General features: G+C 46.4%; 1 protein-coding gene across 3 annotated transcripts in view; it reads left to right on the forward strand.

Annotated features, from left to right (window-relative positions):
• The window catches only part of GABA-B-R2 (gamma-aminobutyric acid type B receptor subunit 2), a 408,105-nt gene that overhangs the window by 306,356 nt on the left and 78,985 nt on the right, over positions 1-22,764 (forward strand). For all 3 annotated transcript variants that reach the window (XM_075875480.1, XM_075875481.1, XM_075875482.1), the window contains exons 5-9: positions 1,461-1,526; positions 2,125-2,316; positions 17,910-18,137; positions 19,015-19,075; positions 21,969-22,052. In XM_075875480.1, the coding sequence (XP_075731595.1) occupies positions 1,461-1,526; positions 2,125-2,316; positions 17,910-18,137; positions 19,015-19,075; positions 21,969-22,052 (631 nt within the window). The remainder of the gene's footprint in view (positions 1-1,460; positions 1,527-2,124; positions 2,317-17,909; positions 18,138-19,014; positions 19,076-21,968; positions 22,053-22,764) is intronic.

The raw sequence follows: 22,764 nt of genomic DNA on the forward strand, positions 1-22,764 counted from the left end.
TTCGTGAAGCCCGTGAAAACAGAACAAAACTATAGCGGCATTCCGCTACACGCAGACAAAGACTGTGCAACCCGGATGACGAAGCGATGCTATCAGATCATTGCGTGGATAGGAACAGCAAGATACGCATAATTATGTTCGCTGAACAGTTCGTCGAATGCTGCTTGTGCGTGCTCAGACGTCGCTGAACAGACTTTAGAACAGGCTGTGGAAATCTTTGGAAACCACGTTTCCCGAACGTTTCGTAATGGGGTGCGTTGGAAGCGATGTCTGTGGCCCGCGTGGTATTTCAAAACTTCGCGAAGAAACTGTTTATTCTAAAGGGCACCCGGAGGAACTTGTAAGGAAAGGGTTAACAGAGCTGTGCCCTTCCGTTCGCGCTTGCATGAGCACGCTTTTTTCCCTGACACGTGGTCTCGTGCGTCTGACTACTTTGACGCGCCAGTCTGTTCGAACGCAGCAACACGCGACTGGGATACGAAAGGTCACGGCGATCAATTCTAGGAACCTTTCAACTCGAAGACACAGCAGGTATAAGAGAAGCGAACGCACATTCAAGTGGACGCAAGAACGCGAGAGGAACGTTAGCCAAAAAAAAAAATACAGAAGGCTTCGCAAAATCCCGGTCGAAATAATGATTGATCTTCCACGTCATTCGTGTTTCGCTTTCTTTCAGGCCTACGTTTCCATAAATAGAAGATCAATCAACGGACCTTATTTATTGATCTGTTATTATGAACACTCGAAGTTTTCAAACTTTTCGAAGTGTCCCTCGCTTCGATAAACGACAAAAATGACAGTGCGTGGCGTAAATAAAGTTTAATATTCCAAGCAGCGTCCTTACAAGCAATTGGATAGCGCATGTTTTGTAATATTTTTTTTTGCCGCAAACATCTCCCCCGGCCATTTCATGCTTTCTTATATTTGTTTATTTGATAACTGTCAAAACGTATCAAGGACAGTTATCCACGTACACAGAAAAGTTGTGCAAGCAAAATTTTTTCGCTTGTTCGCCTGCTTAATGTTTACCTATAGTATTTTGCGGACGATTCACAAGCTACTTCAGTGCTCGCTTGAAGCAGTCGGCGCACCGGTGCTGCGTCGTCACGTACTTCTAAAGCAGTTTGGTATTCTATTGCTTATCGCATCTATTTCTATGTTTATTTTATTGAAACAGTAAAGAAATGTTCCTTAGCACCTCTTAAATACATTTATCAGAGGCTTTTTAAACAAATATTCTCCTCAAACACACGGTAAAGTTAATCCCATGGGCTGGCTGCACTAAAATTTGAGAACTCTGCACGTCTGACAAAGTTGTCAAACCACAACGATGATGTTGTCTGACTCTTGGCACTGTTATACTAACGCGCAATAACTTTTAACCAGTGGGTGCCTTACCCGAAGAAACTATTTGCGCTATATGATAGCATAATATGGCTCCCTTTTTTTATTTTTCGCAGGAAAAAGACGTTCGCATTATTTTGGGCAACTTTGACGAGTTCTGGGCCCGAAAGGTCTTCTGCCAGGTGAGAGAAAAAGATTATTCAAGTGTGTTTCTAAACAACGAGTGTACATTCTTCTAATCACCTATTATTAATTACTATATCTTATTTTATAAATCCCCCTATTAATGTTGTTGTGAAGGCACAAGCAGCTTAACAGCGACAAGAATTTTCACAACACTGTTCTTGGTAGAAGCAAACGAAGTTCAACATCGACTATAGTTGTCTGCCGGCCTACCAGTTTTTCAAGCATCATTACATTGTTAATGTCATAATCGAAGACCGCTATTGTTTTCATTGTATCAGGCCACATAGAATTAACCAGCCCTTTAACCAACGTGCTTATCAACTACCCAACAAACCAACTAACCGACCGATATCCAGTGGCTGCCAAGCTGAGCGTTCACAACTTTTCTATCCCTGATATCGTAATTATTTCAGCTGTTTACGTATACCATTTACCTTCGAGGCCCTATAGGTATTCACTTTTACAGTCGCCTCTCTACTCTTATTTTACTTCCTAGCTCAAACAATCCGTGTTTCGCGTCAGTGTGATGTCAACGTCACTGTACGTGGTCGATCAGGCGTGTAACAGCAGAGTGGGGCGGGGACGACGACGCAGGCCTACAAGATGGGCATGTACGGCCGCAAATACCAGTGGCTCATCGGAGCCATGTACGCCGATCGCTGGTGGGAGACGCCGCAGCCGGACGTGTCATGCGAGCCGGCGCAGATCGTCGAAGCCGTGGAGGGCTACATCGGCACCGACCTGTTGCCCCTCAGCACCAGCGAGAACATCACCGTCTCCGGCCTGGTGAGAATGCTCTTCACTTTGTCAAATATCCGCCTTACCCTGAATGAAACAGCATGGCACCATCTTTGCTAGTGCATCAGGTTAGTACAATGCGACAGCGTTTACACATGTACTATCCCAGGTTTCCGTCTGAAACGAGAAGACACCTGTTTCTGGACACTTTGCTGTGGAGTCGAAGAGAGCGCGATTCTTCAATCGGTGCATGCCCCGCGTGAATTGGCTGACTCGTCTTGGCATGTTCAGGGGTATTCCAAAGTTCCGTGGAACTGCTGCCGTAGCATTACATGCGCTAGCAGCCTGGTTGATTGATTGATTGATTGATTGATTGATTGATTTGTGGGGTTTAACGTCCCAAAACCACCATATGATTATGAGAGACGCCGTAGTGGAGGGCTCCGGAAATTTTGACCACCTGAGGTTCTTTAACGTGCACCTAAGTCTGAGCACATGGGCCTACAACATTTCCGCCTCCATCGGAAATGCAGCCGCCGCAGCCGGGATTTGAACCCGTGACCTGCGGGTGCGCTAGCATCCTGGAAATTTCTCTACACCCCTGCACGTCTTGAAGATCAAGCCGTATTGCTGTATGGTGTAGCAAAGAAGACAATGTCTAGTTGATATACGACAAAGGCTTTCATAGACTGTCCCAGGCCATGAAAAACATGTTCTTCTAAACCAGTAACTTGAACAATTGCAGTTCAATCCATAGAAACAGCCTGTTTTGATATCTGAGAGCTTTTCTTCAATGGCTCAAAACTGTTCCTTATTTCTTCTTCTAATCTTTCTGTTCCTTTAATTTTCCACCGTGGAGGGTAGCGAACCGGGCTGATCCTGGTTAACTTCAATGCCTTCCATATCCCACAATTCCTCTCCTAGGTGGTATTTTGTTTTTCGTACGTTGCGCACATGCCTACACGCCAAACTTTTTTGACTCTTCATCCATACCAACTAGTCAAACTTTTGTCCTTCTTGGCCCGATTCCAGCCGGCCAATTTGTCATATGTTAGGGGGGAAGCTTTGCCGCCATACTCGGTGCAAGACCACAGGTAGCGCACCACAGGCAGAGGACCACACTTCCAAGGCGAGAATAGGAGAAACAAGCAAAGTAGTCTACTCAATCGCTTTTTTTTTACGCTTGTCTGGCAGTCGTGCGTCCTTCGCTCCAAGAAGTCATTCACTTCGTCCCTGCTTTTAGAAACATTCACTCCGAGTATACCGTTTCCAAAACCTCCTTGCACGTGCCTAGGCTCTCTTACTTCTTGCCGCCTTTTATTTTTGGCGGGAAACGAGATCGTGACTTGAATTCCGACTCCCCTGCTCTCGTTCCATCTAATCAGGGTGCATCGGTGCGAATGGAATACAAGGAAGTGGTACGAGTGGTGCGCAGAAACATTTCGCATTCGCAAGAGACGCCCTTCTTTTTGTGCACGCTAGCTTGGTTTCTTGCAACTGTGTTTCTATAGTTTCGTTCTTTCCAGTTTCCTTATCGGGAATGGTCAGGAAACGAAAGTGGAACTCCTGATGGCGTCAGCACTGGCGTCACACTCAGTATGCATTGGGTGTTACCGAGAATTGGACACGGCACAAAAGGGACGCGCAGTTCAAAACAAACTACCCCATTAGAAAAAGCTTACTACCTCCTATGAAAGAGTTGGTTTGAAACAAAACAGAAGGACACACGGTAGGTGGGAGGGATCGTTTATTCCCAATGTCATGAACGTCACGCTATCCTTCCAATTGAAGCAATCATTCTTTCCTACCTGCGCTACTCTGGCACCACCTTCAGTTCCACGCTTTTATTTATTTATTTTTATTTTTTCGCGTACATTCTCGAAAGGCAAATCTTCCTCGCGATCTTGGTTGCTGTGCTTCTGTGTAAATGTCGACCAAATTTACTCTTTTTCCTTGGAACGAAATTCAAGTTTTCCCATCATTCGTTGTGAGTTCACGTGACGCCCTGCCGTGGTGTTCTAGTGGCTAAGATACTCGGCTGCTGACCCGCAGGTCGCGAGATCGAATCCCGGCTGTGGCGGCTGCATTTCCGATGGAGGCGGAAATGCTTTAAGCCCGTGTGCTCAGATTTAGGTTCACGTTAAAGAACACCAGGTGGTTAATATTTCCTGAGCCCTCCACTACGGCGTCTCTCATAATCATATGGTGGATTTCGGACGTTAATCCCCACATATCAATGAATCAAGCGAGTTCACGTGATGTTCAACATTTTACCGCTCTTGCCCACTGCAGCTGGTTTTACAAACGCCCAGGTTATTTACATTTATGTCATTCTTATATTATCAGCGGGCTCCTTTTTCCCCTCCGCAATGCTAGACTACGTTGTATTTTTGACTATCTCTTTTATCCGTGCACTACACAGTTGACTATTCTGCTGTTCGCTTAACGGCAGCCACTAGTTCCATCCAGGTACGCCACATAAAAACGGCGACACAGTTCTATTCCACGTGCCGGATAAAACCGATCAAAGTTGAACGTCAAATTGCCGGTCATGATCAGTCAAAAAATTCAGTATACTCAATAATTTTATATGCATTTTACTGCGGAAGGGTTAATAGAAGGATTACGTTTCAAAGCAAGGCAGTAACATTGTTGTAGATACCAACTAAAGTGGGCTGTTCAACCTAATACTATAGTGACACTTATGTTTTGATGTTTCAACGCAACGCTAGAGTGCCGCATTCAAGCAAAAACAGCAATGCTACTTTGCACGCGTCAAGGGAATTGAAAAATTCAACGAGCGCTGCCCAAAACTGGTCAATGACGAGATTTCATCGATTGCTCGACGCATCAAGAATGAATTTCAGCTAATACAGCACTATCTAAAGCTTCGTCTCGTATTTCTCCTATCTAACAAAGTCAGCTTCGCTTTCAGTACATCTACCACTTGCCGGCAGTCAAGCTTTCGTCATTAATTCGAAGGCGAAATATACTTCGAAATTTGAGAGGGGGGCTCTCACGCATAAGGAAAATACATATCGTGGCACTCGATGCCGGACATTCTCTCGAACCACGAATGGCCGCGCCACGCAAAGTTTCACAAAGGACCCCACCGTATTCCAACAAATTGCCTCTCCGAGCGAGGCCCATACACCGCATCGCATTACCTACAAAATTAATGCTGTCACCGGGCTAAAATCTGGAAGCGAATAAAAACCGGTAACGTGACCAGGCTATTCAGGGGGTGTCGTGGGGCAAGCACGAGCAAAAATATATCTTTTATACATACATACATATATATATATATATATATATATATATATATATATATATATATATATATATATATATATATATATATAAAGAGAGAGAGAGATAAAGATGCAAGGAAAGGCAGGTATATATACAAGTGTTCGTTTAACAGATGCGGGGATATATAATGGAACCGTATAGCAGTATCGCCGCCATTAGCGCTTTGCGAAAGATTGTGCTCACATTAGGCGGCGGTAAACTGTCGCGCTAAGTATAAATGGGGATGGACGACTGGTGCCGCGGGTGCTCCAGTGGGGTGCCATAGATTGCCTCCCAGGGGCCGCCAACGGGCGTCGATAAAACGGTCGCCGGTTCAGACGACGTTGGAGGAACGGCGGCGCTCCGTTGCACCAAGCGACGCGTCTGGCGTGAACAGTTGCGCGCAGCAGAGGAGACGGCGATAGATTACCCTGTACTCCGCGGGGTTCTGTTTAGCTATAGGTGAGAGATAGCGCGAGAAAGGGAGAGGCAGGGAGGTACCTTCTTTAAGAACAGTGATAAGAGGTCTACGTTCTTTATCGTTGACGGTGGCGTGGTTGTTCAATTAGTTGACACAAAGGAAGGCTAGACTACAATAGAGCCACGTAAGCTACCGAAGCAACCCTTTTCTTTATAAACAAACAAGCGAAGGCAGATGCCGTAGACACAAAACAGAAAGTATACAAGTTGTCACTATTCAATTAAAGTGCACATATGCTCAAGTAAACGGTGAGGGAACGGGCTGTTCAAACTTGCACCTGTACGGGCATTATTTCAACGATATCGCCTAAACTTGATGATAGTTATAGCGCGAGAACAGAACCACAAAGAAACAAGAAGGACACGAGTGCTATTCCTACTGAGTGTGTTGCGCAGAACGCGAAAACATATAGAAGACACAGTAAACCATGTGACCAAAGCCACGTGGCACAAATACCAATGCATGAGTAAAGGAAAAAAAACAAAAACACAGAAAAGGGCAAAGAAAAGTCTATAAGGAAACGAAACAGGTAAGTAAGAGTAATATAACTACTTGCGCGCACCGATACCTTTGAGGAACCTTAGTTCCTTCTCTGTCCCTTTGTCGTCGTTCGGTTCCGGCGCTGTAACTATCGTCATGTCATACCAACTAGCCCAAACTGCCACACTTCCAAGTTACACGCCTAGACTTACCTCGGCAGAGAGTGCGTCGGTGGTTGTAGCGGTTGCACCAATCGGCTGCTGACCCGAAAGTCCCTGGTTTGATCCAGGCTGCGGTGGTACCACTTCGATGGAGGCGAAATTCTAGAGGCCAGTGTACATTTCGTTGTGAATGCACGTTAGAAAACACCCCACAGGGACAAAATTTTCGGAGCCTTCCACTTTACGGCGTCTGTCATAATCATATCGTGGTTTTGGGGACGTAAGATCCCAGGTGATATTAACACCTCGGCAGTGAACATCGCCTGTTATCGTCGGATGATCGCTGCGTTGTGACGAAACAACGCTATAGATCTCACGAAAACAACTTTTTTTTTTGCCGGTTATCTTAGGCTTGAAGTAATCGCACAGAATATGCCCCGCAAACGCTGGGTATCTTTCGTTTAGATTCTCGCATTCTGTAACAAAGGTTTGGCTGACACCAGCGCACGTCGTTAGACTGCGTTAGTCACTTGGGACGTGATCTGTACTCACCGACGACGCCTACGTTCACACCATCTGTAAAAAGAATGACACGTGTGTCCTAACTTACACGCACAATATATATATATATATATATATATATATATATATATATATATATATATATATGAGATCTAACAGACAGTAATGCCAAGGAATGTACAGGGGAAGTTATTATAACCAATGAAATGTAAATAATAAGAAAGAAAAGGGGATGAAAAAATAACCAGCCGTGCTCACGGCTGGTTATTTTTTCATCCACTTTTCTTACTTCTTATTTACATTCCACTGGTTCTAATAACTTCCCCTGTACATTCCTTGGCATTACTGTCTGTTAGATCTCATTAATATTGTGTCATAACACTTAAAAACGTGCCCTTAGGTATACACTTCTTTCCCTTATATATATATATATATATATATATATATATATATATATATATATATATATATATATATATATATATATACAAGTAAGCAAGACCATTGAAATTCAGGCCTTCTAGTCTTTCGGGACACTGTCATTATAATAAAGATATGTTTAGAATGATGACCCGCGCTTTTGAATTTAATTAGGCTTATCTCATCATGAACCTAGCGTAGCATCCGCATATTAAAGAAGACAAAATGTTCGAGGCCCGTGCTCGATAAACAATCCCAGGCGACCTGAATTTCAAAAGTACAACTCTACGCCGTTCCTGATAATAGTCTCAGTTTAGGACATAAAAATCCAACAATTAATAATAATTAGTCTTACCTGTGTAAATGATATCGAACTACACAAGTACGTACCATCTCAACCTCTAATTAAATGTGTTTCTTTTTTTCAAAGAGCAAGTGATCAGTCTAACCACGACAAGACAACGTCATTGCGCGCGAACATTTTCAGACCACAGATGCAAGACGTACGATGCACGTAACAGCGCGTTTCTAGCCTGCTGTTGCACATGAGCAGTGTGTCTTGCGCAACCACCGGAATCTTTATCTAGCGAACGCACACAGCGGTTTTTCTGAGCGTGAGCGCCATATGACGTGTATCCAAACTACAAACGGTATGAGCGTAAGTAAGCACATGCCAACAAAGCAGGCTCAGCTGCGCCCATCGTATGCTCCAAGCTGTCCCTTCTTGAGAACGTTGCCCCATATTCAGACAGACAGGCGGCACGAGTGGGCGAATGGTTTCGCTCGTGCGCTGTGTTCCAAAGGGGGGCGTTGCCGCAAGCACTGGAAAAAAATAGAAGTCAAAGATGCGTCACACATCCTTACTCACGAGATAAGCCGAAAACGCGGTTCATCTGAAGTACGCCACTGTGAGGTGATGTCCTCGAGAGAAAGTTTGCGCTAGCCGCGTGAAGGTTCAGTAACGGTAGGTGGTTGATAGTTGGGGCTTTACGCGGCCTACTTGGCCGACGCTAACCCCCGTATTCACGAACGCTCCTCGACTCGACTTTCACCCTTCGCTTGACAGAGTTGAGCACTGCGCCACAGCTCGTCTCAAATTGACGTTGCGCTACTCGAGAATTGCAGCAGAATATCGCCGATATGCAGTGACTTGCCGTGCCTAGAGACGGCGCTCCCATCGGCTTTCCCAAGTGCAGGGTGAAGCGTTGACTGAAGGGACGTTCTAGAATACGGGGGTTAGTGTTTCCTTAGCGTAATCAGGGTAGAGTCGAACTGTAGCCTGTCACACACCATGCAAGAATGAATGACCTAACTGCAGCGCCGGGGCTGACGTGCAAAGCTGGCTGTGGCACACCCGGTAAAAGCGCGGGGCTTTTGTCGCTCGTGCTCGGCTCGCGCCACGGTGGGAGAACTCGGCGCTGAGGCTGCGCGGACTGTATCTCTCGGTGAGTGTGGCTGATCAGCAAAGGCGCGTGATAAGCAATGGCGCGGAGCGTTTGCCAGGACACCCGACGTTTTAATTCAAGCTTTAAAAGCTTCGCTCTTGAAAGCGGTCTATAGCATTCGATTCCCGCAGTTGAGAGTGCATTGCGTGCATGCGCTTAGCTTCAACATATTCGCAACTTGTATTCGTCATAGAGAGATGCCGCACAGAAAGGTCACCCTCACGCACACTAGTTAAAGCGTCGCGCTGCTGTACACTCCAACAACAGTTTGTAACAGGAGGTAAGCGTCATGTCCGTTCCGTTAGCTGCACCGCCGACAAACCAATCCCAATAGATGACGCTGCAGTCACTGCACCGCTGAAAAATCCCTCACAGTAGACGACGCTTGCAGTCACTCGCAAACAAAACGCCTTAGACCGAACGGCATAAAATGAAATTCGTCTCGGATTGCGAAGGAAATGCGTTCAGCTAAAAAAATAAAAAAAAACAATTCTCGATTGGCAGCCGAACTTCGCGGTCGCTTTATTTTTCAATCCATCGGAAAAGTCCGGCCCTTCAACTGCGATTTGCAACACAGAGGCCAAGCACGCCATATTGAATTCCTGATTCGCATCTGGCACGGCCATCGGAGACCGACTCCAGGCGGCCTCCATTACAATATCGTGCTTTTTTTTATTTTTCTGAGTCTCGCATTGTGGCCAACTAGACGTCTTCCTGCATTACAAAGTCACACGCTTCTCGAATCGGAAGAGTTCATGCAAAATATTCGCGTTACTCTACTTTTCTTTCGCATATGTCCTTCTTTGCCTGCTTGTGGATATGTGCTTACACGTCATTCCTCGAGTTTCAAATCACGCTATTCTCTCGATAATCTCTCAACTTACACATATAAGGCTTTATTCGAGTGGCCGCTTAAAGCCTTTTTGATGTGACATGTTGAGCGGTCGGCGAATGGTCTCGCGTGATCTGCAACACTGCATACTCAAGACAAAAAGAAAAAAAAAGGGGGGGGGGTACATCGGTCTATATTACGCTGCGCAGAAAAAGCCGGTCTTTCTAGGACGGCGAATCACTACGTCGGCTATTCCGAGAGGCAATAAAGGAATGGCCCCTCTCTTCTTAACTCGGCGCTGAAGTGACAAGCAAGAACAACAGCTACCGCGTCAGTTCAGTGCAGCATCTCGGCGTGGTGACTGTGCACATTTCGTCGTAAAAGCGCCGCGTTATCTAGATTGGAACTGCTTGATACAAGGTTTGCTTTTGATTTGATTGATATGTGGGGTTTAACGTCCCAAAACCACCATATGATTATGAGAGACGCCGTAGTGGAGGGCTCCGGAAATTTCGACCACCCGGGGTTCTTTAACGTGCACCCAAATCTGAGCACACGGGCCTACAACATTTCCGCCTCCATCGGAAATGCAGCTGCCGCAGCCGGGATTCGATCCCGCGACCTGCGGGTCAGCAGCCGAGTAACTTAGTCACTAGACCACCGCGGCGGGGCAAGGTTTGCTTTTAGCAAGCGGAAACAATCCTTTTATGCGTGCCAACAAAAATTGGCTTGTGTCAACTGAAAAGGCCATATTTATTTGCCTAAAATGTTTCCCCTAATTGTCGCTGCGTCTCGCCCAGACAGTACACGAAAATTTATATAAGTGAACGATAAGTATTGGGCAAGTTAGGGTCATTCTGAAATAAGTCGATGACGTATACCTTGATATCGAGATAAAATATTAATTCTTTTATCGTAAACAGCAGTCTTAACTTGACGTCATGCTAGACATTTTGCTATATGCTTTCATGTTGCACAAACAATATCCCCTCAGTTTTACAGTCACAAGGGCACCAGCGTGTTTTGCAGCGTAATAATAATTGCTGGAGTTTAACGTCCCAAAACACCCGTATGATTATAAGAGACGCTGTAGGGGGGGGGGGGGGGGGGCTCCGAAAATTTCGGCCACCCAGGGTTCCTTAACAAGCACCCAAATCTGAGCACACGGGCCATAAGCATTTCCGCCTCGATCGAAAATCTAGCCGCCGCAGCCGGGATTCGGTCCCACGACCTGCAGGTCAGCAGCCGAGTGCCTTAGCCACTACACCACCATGGTGGGCTGTTTTGCAGCCTCGAAGAGGCACTTACGCATTGATTTGTGGAAATTAATTGACGAATAATTGATCGACTCATTGACTGGCAGATTGAACGTTTGACAAATGGATTACCTAATTGTTTAATTGAACGAACGTTTGATTCTAGGGTATTGCTTTCATATTACTTATAAAATAACGGTCTAGAGTGGAGGACCCCGGATGAAATACCCATCACCATAGCCTTCTTAAATATGCAGGTTCGCCGCATATCAAGGCAGTCAAAACGTGTTTTTAACTTGCGCTTTCAAAGCCCCGTTGTTCGCAGCTCAATTAGAGTGACGTGGAGCTTTCTCGTGTTCTGTCTTTCGGTTCACGGTACGTGTTTTCGATTTGGCCGTCGATATTTCAATACGATCACATTTTCGCGTCCATCTTCCGTCAACGAAAGAGTGATTTGAAAGCCCGTTCTCTGGATAAAGTGAAGCGCGATAGACCTCAAGCCGTAACCACAGGATGGCAAGCTGTACGCTCGTCGAAAAAAAAAGTTGGCGTATTACTTACATCTCGATTAAAACGTTTGTCACTCGCGCGCGTGCAGGACAAGTAGCTTCTCCACAAAGAGCGGCAAAATGACAACGTAGTCTCAAGTGGGAATATAACAGTTATGGGGATTTCACATTCCACAGCCATGACACGGTTACGAGAGACGATATAGTAGAAGGCTCCTGAAAGTTGGAGTATCCAAATCAAAGAATACTGGTTTTTAACACTTTGCCTCCATCGAGAGGCGGCTGCCGAGGCTGTGATTCGATCCCGCGACCTTCTCGTCACCAGTCGAACGCCCGTCTATAAGATGAGCACGACATCCCGAGCACGCCTTTCTTTTGTATGAGGTATCTGTGGCACACAGTCGCTGAGACGGCTCGGCGCCGCCAGTTAGTGCACGGATTTCTCGCGCCCGCCAAGAATTATAGACAGATCAGGGCGCAAGAGACCCGTCGGCACGGACGCGTGCCCCGACGGTGCCGCCGAGCCCTCGCCCGTTCTCTTCCTTTACTTCATAGCATCACCAGCTTTTTTCCGACGCGGGAGAAGAGAAGAAAGAGGGAAGGGGGGAGGGGTATGCAAACAGCGACCGACGGCTTGCGAGACGAACGACGACAGCTGCATCCAAGTGCCGCGATTATCGTCACCGACCGCCCGCTATATGCCGCCGCCATTCGTATATGGGCCACATGTGAGCATTGCGGCCCGATGAAGTGGAAGGGGAGAGGAGGCGGAGGGAGAGGGAAAAAAAGAAACCGGAGAGGGTGAGAGACCACACGGCTCGAGCTCCAGTACGCAAGCCTCGGCGACGCATGCAAACGAGCTTTCGTGGGGTGTCGTTCTGAAACCCCCCCCCCCCCCCCTTGCATTGTGTGCTCAATTTTTTTTCTTTTCCCGGCATTTTGCGAGAATCTAGAGAAAGTCCTGCGCCACCTGCTTCAGTGTTTAGTTTCTGTTTCTACAAATGTGGGAGGGAGCTATGATGACGACCCGTTTGCTGCCGGCGGTCGTCTGTGATTTCTTTGTTTCGTCCCAACTTCGTTTGTGCGAGAGCGTTGGAGGGAGTGGCAGACTTTGTGAGGTGTCGTTTATGAAACGAAATAAAGCGGCGGCGGTGCTGCCGGCAATGTAAGCACACGATGAGCGCAGATTTAGTAAGGCAGAAATCCTTGGATGCCTCAGAAAACGCGAATGTTGGCCGTCGGTGACGGCAACACGAGTAATGCACACGTGGTGGCGCCACCGAGTGACGTCATCGTGACACCGCGGATCCCCCTTGTTTGCAACTTCGTCACAATGGCGCAAGATGACGTAATAACATTAAATAGTCGCTAGAATAACAGTGGACCGTTCACGGCAGCAGTGCAAGTCCAGGTTAGGTGCAGAGAAATATCTTGCAAACACCTCCGATCTTAGCGGCAATGCAAAGCCACCTAAGGTGCAGAAATCTCTCCAGATGGGCGTGGTGCAGGACCAATACATCTAATAAGAAGAAAAAGAAGATTGGTTTCGCGTTCGAGTCCGCTTAGACAATTGCATAAGGCACCCTGTGCTTATTTTCCTTCTATGAAGAAAAGCGTCGATGCGCGATGCGCGAGTGAAGTTGCCCGCCAGTTTCACGCCTAGTGTCCATGTAAACTACTGCACCCTGTTGCTGATGCGCCTGCGCAATGTACAGGGGCTTTACAGCACCTAAACTCATAAAGCCCTTGCATGTATTCATTAAGTACATGTATCCGTACATGTATTCATATGTACAGGTATCTTTAAACCCGTGTACTTCGTAAATGGGCTTCATGTCTTACTAAAGTCCCTGGATATTTTTAGAAGAGTACCGCAATTCTTTCAACCCTCCTCTCCCGCCTCTCGCCTCTCGGGCCGCCACGAGCATCGCGCGTGTTATCAGCGTGACATAACATTCTTGATATGACAGTAGCGCGAGCCGAGTTATAGGGCCGGCGCCCGCACGGTGGCCGTTCAGGAGAGGATATAGATAAGGTTTTGTACACTTGGGTGAGGAGGCTTGGACAAATTGGAGAGGATATGAAGGAGAGTGTCGGTACTTTCTCTATATTAAGGGACTTTATGTCTAACGAGTAATGAGCGCCTCTTATAGGAAGCGCCCCGCCGTGGTGTTCTAGTGGCTAAGGTACTCAGCTGATGACTCGCAGGTCGCGGGATCGAATCTTCGCTGCGACGGCTGCATTTTCGATGGAGGCGAAAATACTGTAAGCCCGTGTGCTCAGATTTGGGTGCACGTTAAGAACCCCAGGTGGTCGAAATCTCCGGAGCCCTCCACTACGGCGTCTCTCATAATCATATGGTGGTTTGCGGACGTTAAACCCCACATATCAATCAAGTCACACAGCAACGCATTTTATTAAATTATCAAAGTCAGCCAAAAATTGCTTCCTCTTCTCTCGAGAATGGGTTGGCACTTCACTCACCCAAACTCACTCACCACAATTTGTCAGCCTTCGTGCTCACAGTGAGACTCACGTACACTCAAACTCGTCCACTCAAACTCGTACTTACGCACGTTTACACTCACGCCAACTTACACTCACCGCGTTCAAATGAGTGTGAGTTAGTGTACTCTTGAGTGAGTGTGCCGAGCTACGCTCTCAACAGATGACGGAAGAAGCTCAAGAATCCCTCGTCACAGCCGTTATATCAGCCATTGGCTGATTTGAGCATGGCACACTCGGTCGTTCCAGGAGGCGCAACGGAAGGTCGTGACTTGTCCACGCGTGCGATCCACTGAAAAGCCACGCATTCGAACGAAAAAAAAAGGAAAGAAATGTGCTCAAGGTCACGAGGCGCACGCGACGTATTTTCTTTCCTGGTACCATCCTACCCAGCTTAGCTCGCAGTGCTTTCGCCGGGATGAGAGAATGCAATTGCAGCGTGCGACAAATGTTTCTCACTCCGTTCGTACAAGAAGGATTCAAAAATTTTCGTGGGCGTGAATTCGCGAGGTAATAAGCTCCTTTATTGAATCCAATTCATGGCCACATAAAAAGGTGTTGCAGGGGCCTTTCCAACAAACGCTTACCCATTGCTTATCGGCAGATTGGGCTATGTACACGTTAATATTTAGTTTATTTTTCTTTCTCTTTTTCCGCTGAAGGGGCGAGAAATCGTAGCTATATCGCAGTTTCCCAGAAAAGGCTGCTTATCGAGTGCTTTCCACAGATCACCCCTGCTTTCTAAATAGGGAAATGCTTGGCACTCTCGATATTAGCACTCGCGCAATCTCGCTGCTCCGGCAACTCCTCACTTGGGCCAATCTATTTGCGTTGAGACTGTACACCCGTGAGCAGAAGTGCGCGGACCATTATGGTTCCTATACTTTCGCCATCTTAAACGTCTAGAGGCTAGCCGTCTGCTGTTAAGAGCGAAATTTCTCTGACGAATTCTCTCACAGCAATGCTGTCGACAGCAATTCCGTTAGAGCGATGATCTCGATAGGAGACAGCTCGCCACCAGATGGCGCAGATAGCAATTTCGGCGCACGCTCTCGTGGTCTCTATACTTTCGCGCACAAATGTGCGTTTTCGCCTGACCACTTTAATGTTAAGATTGCCTCTTTGCCTGACAACAGCACCTCATCTCTATGGCATCTTACAGACCATTTCAGTGTTTCTTTTTATATTTGTCCTGACCGTACACATCCAAGCGCACTTTGGCCACGTCGATTCCGTTCCACATATCACGTTCAACGCTGTGGAACCTTTCGAAACTCCTTGCAGTAAATTTATTCGCACCTAAAAATAGTGTCATGATTTTACTACCCGTAATACTTCGTTATGCGTTTTTAGGTTGACTAATAAATGTAAATGCATTGTGCCTTAGAAATAAACAAACCCCACATTTTGTACGGTTCTAAATAGGTTATTCTGGATCGCTTAGCGTGTCCCCTTTCATATCGTGGCCACTGAAATTCATTCCCGTAGCGCGCAGCCGGAGGCGATCTTGGAGGCCAAGGTTATACAGACGAAAGCCAAGCGTGAAAAACGCGGACTTGCACATTCTACTAACCGAACCTCATGCACAGCTCCACAAAGTTGTGCATAATGTATGAAACTGAGTATGATTTTCTATGTAGGATATCTTCAGCCAGAGCCTAGCTACACCGAAGTGCTTATGGTCTAAACAAGTGAACTAAGTGAACATGTAACAGCAGGACACTTGAACGACGGCAGCCGATGACATCCTACGGCGGCTGATGTCACGGAATGAAGACACGACGGACCATGCACGAAGCAGAGATCGCGCACACGAAGATGCTCCCAATCCTGGAAGCTTATAACAAACTCCCCTTTTCCTTCTCTTTCCTGGGAGTCTTCTAGCGGTGCTCTTTGCCTTCGCCTTCTTATACACCACGCCACCATCTCTATTGCAGGCCTTTTGCCATCCCATTGGCTTTGCAAGCTCCAAACATTAATTCCGTAATGGCTACGCGGTACAGCGTCTTTCTACCTCCCCGCAAAGAGAAACAAACAGCGGTGATCCCTGATCACGGCCCCAAATTTATCCGGTAGAGCGAAATGCGATTGCGAGCAGCAACTGCACTTCTTCGCGTGGCAGTTCGCAGAGCGAAAACGGGGGAAGCAAAATGGAACAAAAACAATGCAAGCTTCGTTTCGCTTTTCTCTCGAACGATGGGTCGGTCTGGAGTTTGTTCCCGTACTCGTTTCTTAACCCACCACCTTTTTTGAGTAGTTTTACTGCCTTCTGTATACCTTAGTGATCTCTCACTGTGAATGTGTTCTTTCTCCCGCGAGGATCTTGTTATAGCGTTTCGCGTACTTCTAATAGCGTTCCGCGCACTCGGCTACAAAGCCAGGAAACGCCACCCTTACGCGTACGCGCACCGCATATACAGATCTGTGCAAGTATGTTATCCGCCATACATAGAAGTTGGTGTCATACTGCTGCGGTGTAGTCCCGTTTTGTACCGTCGCTGTTCGGGCACTGAGCAACAGTACCGGACCTTTCTGTGAACGAACCTCATTATCAGTCTTTTGTATAAGCGAACATGTTCGGAGCTTGGACTCGCGTCTTATCAGAGCAGGAACGGTTCTTTCTGCGATTAGTCGCGGCGAGAGGTGTAAGTGCCCAATCTCAGCTACACTGCACGAGCGTTGAACATAACACGAGTTGGTTCGTAGTACTTTACCGGGCATAGCTCATCACGGTGAAAATGAAGAAACGGTCGAGTAGACCGACACAACAGGACCGAGCGCTAACATCCAACAGCAGACCGGCAGAAGAGGCCCGAGCGCTAACGTCTACCAGTTGGAAGTTAGAGCTCTGTCCTCTAGTGTCAATCTGCTCGGCCATTTTTTATTTTTTCCCGTAAGGAACTATAACAGCTCAAGTACACTGCACCATTGCTTGTCAATCATTCATACTCATGCCGTTTTTTTTTTTCTCTATCTCTCTCACTCTTATTGATATCTTACCCTCACGACATCTACCGTAGAAAACTGCACGACGTATCGATAACCTCCCATCCTTTGCTTCATAGCCCCTTTTTTTTTTCTCTCTGTCGCCTTTGTGTGTACGTCCAACTTGTCGTTCCGGTAGAGAAATAGAAGCAGTTTTGTACGAAAAGCTTGAGATGTTCGCTTATAGCTCAGGGAAATCTAAACAGTCTGGCCTTGGCGAAAACATTAAATGCCTTCCTAGTTTACAGCTGACTGTGTGAAATGTGCGTCTTCTATAAGCAGAAAATACTGACGAAGGCATCACACTTATGACTAGCAACCGAACGTGTTGTGCACGTATTTGCACCTAACAAGAAAAAAGAGAGGGAGGGACATAGGCATAAGAACGGCCGTGAGGTTTAACCAGGCTACACTCAGTTTGCTACCTCTGACAGGGAAAGAGGAGCAAAACAAGGCAAACACGCAATGATCGGTACGAACCTCACAAAGTAGTGTTCACTGCGCGTAACCAGCAGCTAACTAATTTTGAGCTCTCACAGTGTGCGGTTCGAGCGCATACGTTAGAATAAGCGTAACAAGCGTTATGTAGCGACCGGTTGAGTGACGCTACTTTCACACGGTGATTGATTGTTCGTGCCTCATTTAGAATATTGGTGCTTTAAACACGGACTAAGTGAGAGTTCTTGTCGCGCATGCGCCGTCGCCAACCTGCGTGCGCCAACGCCGAGTGTGCTCTTCTCCCTCCTCCTCGCAGACGCCGACGGAGTACGAGGCCGAGTACAACCTGATGCGCTCCAACGAGTACTCTCGCTTCCACGGCTACGCGTACGACGGCATCTGGGCGCTGGCGCTCTCCATCCACGCGGTCATCGTGCGGCTGCGGGCCAACGACACGCGCATCTCGGAGTTCGACTACCGCAAGCAGTGGTGGGGCCGCATCTTCAAGGAGGCGCTCAACGAGACCAACTTCATCGGCGTCACGGTGAGTCTCGGTATAGATCTGGATGAATGACTGAACTAATTATTTAATCTTTATTATTTCCACTGACCACTCGCACAGGGGAGATGGGTGATGAAAAAATCCGTAGAAAAACGGCATGCGAAACCTCACCCCCTTTCTTCTTATAAAACAGTGAAATAGGCGAGGAATGCATACAATAAGCATTAGGGGGGGGGGGGGGGGGAGGCGATAAAGGCATTGCTTTAGTGTTCTATGTAAGCAAATAAAATAGACACAATAAAATTCGACGTTTAGTTGAGTGGGTCACACTTAATTAGAGAATACAAGAGTTACTTAATGAAAGAGCTCGAGATCGAATTGTTGAGGGATTGTGGTGGTGGAACCAAAACGACTTAAAATATTGAGTTAGATTACAGTTGAATGCCTCAGTGAGTGAATGATAAATGATTTCTAACTAGTCCTAAAGCAAACCAAACGAGTCGATTTGGTTAAATAGAGATGTAGGTAATTCAGCGCTAGCTAAACACTGTGTAGCTGTGTGGGGGAGAGAGCCTGACCAAACAAGCGAGTTGAAATGGTCGAGCGAGCGAGCTATGCTAGCAATTGAGCGACCTAAACATTGCGCTGGTCAGCGAAAGAAATGGGAAGCTCGCGCCCGTATTCACAAACGCTCGTCGACCTCAAGGAATCCTCGAGACCTTTCACGTTGCAGAGATCACAACGCGAAACAGTCCTCAAGGATCCCTTGAGGTCACGTTTTGAGTACGTGAGCACGTGAGAGTGAGTGAGTGAGTGAGTGAGTGAGTGAGTGAGTGAGTGAGTGAGTGAGTGAGTGAGTGAGTGAGTGAGTGAGTGAGCGAATGCAGAGTTTACATGCCTTAACTATCATTTCCCGCAGGGCCCTGTGCGCTTCTTTCGTAACGAACGCAAGGGCCAGGTCCTCTTGAAGCAGTTTCAAAGTAAGTTCGTTTCTACAGTCATTCCTTGCCACGCCCCTACACCCCGCTCTACCGAATTCATTAGGCCTGAACTCTACATGCGTCACAGTTTTATCGCGAAATCACAAACTCAAAGCACAGACGGCAAGTACTTCACGAGAGGGCGCTTCCGAGACGGCTTCTTTTAAAAAGAAGCCCCGGCCTTGATATCGGGCTTCACATAAATCTATTCGCTATACGCAAACTACCACGCCTAAAAGCCAAATTATGAGGTCTGCCACGGAGGCCATTTATAGGACCCCGGAGAAACGCCTTTTGAGACTGTTGTTTCTAGGTCAATCTGAACGACCCGGCATGCCACTGATGATTAAATTATACGGCAGCTTAGAGGACAAGAAAATGTGCCATTCCTGGTGTTACTGCTTCGGCTGTCGTGTTCGAACTTAAATTTTACTTTAAAAGTTTTCTTTTCTTTTCTCAGGCACGCAAAATTTTCTTTGTGCCTGCTCAAACTTTTTTCCCCTTTGTCCTCACGGCCTCTTCGGTGACTTTCCTTGCACGATTTTATCGACCGCTAGCGAATCAGAGTTTAGGGAGCAGAGATTGGAACTGACTTTCATTTTCTTCAGACAAAAAAAAAAAACGCTTGCGTTCGACATTTACCTTATTTCTTCGTCCCCCTCTTTCTCTGCCTCTCTCTCTATTTGTCTGTCTCTCTCTCTATCTCTCTATCTTTCTCTTTCTCTTCTGTACTGTCATGGCAGTCTTAAGATGGACATTCCAGAGTGCTCTGACGAACCACTAAAGAAACAATGAAATCGGGTTACGAAGACAAAAGGACCTTAGTGCCATTATACCATATTTGTTAACAGGAAAGAGGCGCTTTGCCATAAAATTTCTCCGAGTTTGTGATTTAACGAGCCAGAGAAAGTGTGAACGGAAAGGACGTTTGATGGACGTTTACCACGCAATGCTGCTGGGGACATTTCGTGACTCTTTGTCCTTCTGCAATGTCTTTCAAAGAAAAAAAGATGTAGTCATGCCAGTGCTCTCGTTAAAAGAGATTCACTTAACGCAACTATGCGATAACGAAAACATGACTAATACGACTTTATGCCTGCAGCGCAGCTCCGTGACACAGGTTACATCATCAATACATGTTGTGCACTTTATAGGCGTTCGCAAATTCCCCCCCTCTTGTCTCTTCTACCCAAGGTTATCAAAACGCCTCATTCTTTAAAATTTACTTGCCCGCACTCCCCCTAAATTGAGTGCGATATTTTTTTTTCTAATGTCCCCTCAATCTTCGCTACAGTTTAGCAAGCCAAGTGTCACAGGTCTTAACTCGAGGTCGCGTGATCGAATCGCGACCATAATCGGTGCCTATCAATGCGACAGCAGCACCCGCGTGTTCAGATTTGGGCGAACGTTAGAACATCGATTCCCCAAAATTCCTCCAGATGTCCTCACTGTGGCGTGTTTCGTAACCATACCGTGGCTCTGGTGCGTAGAACTCTAGAAAATATTATTCCTCACCCTCACCAAACGTAAATGCATCACAACCCCTCACGCTATGTTTTTACGTTTAAATGTGTAACCGTATACTTGTTCGAGTGAATTGGTACGAATTGTAGGTGTTCGTGCTGCTAAACTATAAATATGATTCACTTTTATCAATTATTATGAAATAGTTCGCCGTCATGTCAGCTTTGGGTGCACTTTCGTTCAATCTGCATCAATAGATGATGGTAGCGGCGTCGTTCTTGCCCTATACCTGTAGTGCTATTGTGTACGTCGGATAATTTCGCCTTATTGTCGCATTTTGACTTAGGGCATTTCAAACCCATCAGGGTGGTCGTAGCCGCCCTTTGGAACACTCAGAGCTCAGAAAAAAATGCGAACTTGAAAACTCGGCCAGCATTTAGACGATTTATAGAACATTCCACACCAGATTTTGAGCTAGCAGTAATACGTGAACGGACAGGGCAAATTCAACAGAGAGAAAAAGAGATGCATATGAGGAACATGCATTTTTAGACGGGAATGTTACTACCGGTTTGCTGCGCTAGTATTGTGTGAATGGAAAAAGGAAGGATAGAAGGGTTACTTCAAGGGAGTTCTCTTTTTTTTTTGTGTGTGTATGTGTAGGATAGCGTGGAAACAACCCGTGCAATGTAACAACAACAACAACAACAACAACAACAATATCTTAGTTCTAAGAGCCAAATTAACGATGTGAGGATCGTTCTGTTATCATTTCGGGCCTCTGAGCTGGCACAATCGAGAAACTCGGACAGATATATATGCAATGCTGTCGAAACGCTTATATATAACTCAAATCGATATACTAGGTAAATCAACCACTAATAATTATTCTGTATGTCAACCTAGTATAAACAGATATTATTGGTCATTGGTAGATAATGCAAAGTCCTAATTACCGCTTGCGGCTAGAACTTAAAAATATTAACATTAATGAATGCAGTCTGCACGGCCCGCCCGACTCTCGGCCGATCCCCTTGAGTGGGTAAGTGCGAAACGTTAAAGAAGCATCATCATCAACAACAACAACAATATTATAATGGGACACGCATTAATGAAGAATTTCGGAAATATCAATCATCTGGTTTTTTTAGCGTGCACCCTAATTATTCATGCACACTATAGCTTCTAGCATTTTCACTTTTATCGAAGTGCACCCTTCGTAGCTGGGATCAAACGCTCGACTATCCAGTAAGCAGATGAGCACCGTAACCAGGGCGGCGTCTCACCAGTGTATGCGGCCGCCAGTCGACAGATATATCCGTCACTCTGTGGGACCACCACTGATTGCCGCGTCATTCGTTGGTGTGGGCGAGCGCTGTATTGCACTTTTTCAGACCTTTTTAATTCACGCGAATTCCTCGCCTTGCAGGAAATCAAGAGGTGAAGATCGGCGAGTACGACTGTCTCACAGAGACCCTGGACTTAACCAGGGGCTTTCCCATCATCTGGCGTGGTGAGACACTATTCCATGTTGCGTGTGAATGTGCGTGTTTCCGTTTCCTACACGACAAAAACCTGGCACTGCCGTGTCAAGACGTTAATGTCAAGGATCGGGGCGCAGCCAGAATTGTTTTTGGGGGGTTGATAAACCACCTTGCATGTCTGTTTGTGCTTGTGTATATATGTGCGCGTGCGTATAGTCATGCGAAACTGAATGTTTATTTGAAGTAGGGGCCCTCGAGCCCTCCACCTTGGTACGGCAAGGTCTGAGATAAAACTAAATATCCGAAGGCCGCAAGGTTTTGCTCCCTTTACAAGTTTATTAAACGGCTCACAAATCCACATATCTGAAGGCCCTGAACATTGTTTTGTGGACAAAATATCTTTCCTCCGGGTTCTTAAACAGTATAATACACGCAACCCAAATTAACACCAGACCACTCACGTCCCAGTGAAGAAGGCTTTATACCACTTAGGCGAAAATAGCATTAAAGATGTTGAAAAACTTTCAGCTCCTTCTGTGAAAAAAAAAATCAAAAATGGCATGACGTAATTGCAAAACTGTCCTTAATTTTTTTTTATTTTCTCCAAGGAAGGAAGAAAAAACTAAAATAAATTTAGATCAAACGTCTCGTTCGTGGACGCCGCTGCCTATCGCAACAACCAAGCCTTCGCCGTGGTCGCGGTATCATCCGCGCAGCAGACTCTTAACTCAGCCACAATCC

This window comes from Rhipicephalus microplus, chromosome 10, assembly GCF_043290135.1.
Source record: "Rhipicephalus microplus isolate Deutch F79 chromosome 10, USDA_Rmic, whole genome shotgun sequence".
Classification (NCBI taxonomy): Eukaryota; Metazoa; Arthropoda; class Arachnida; order Ixodida; family Ixodidae; genus Rhipicephalus; species Rhipicephalus microplus.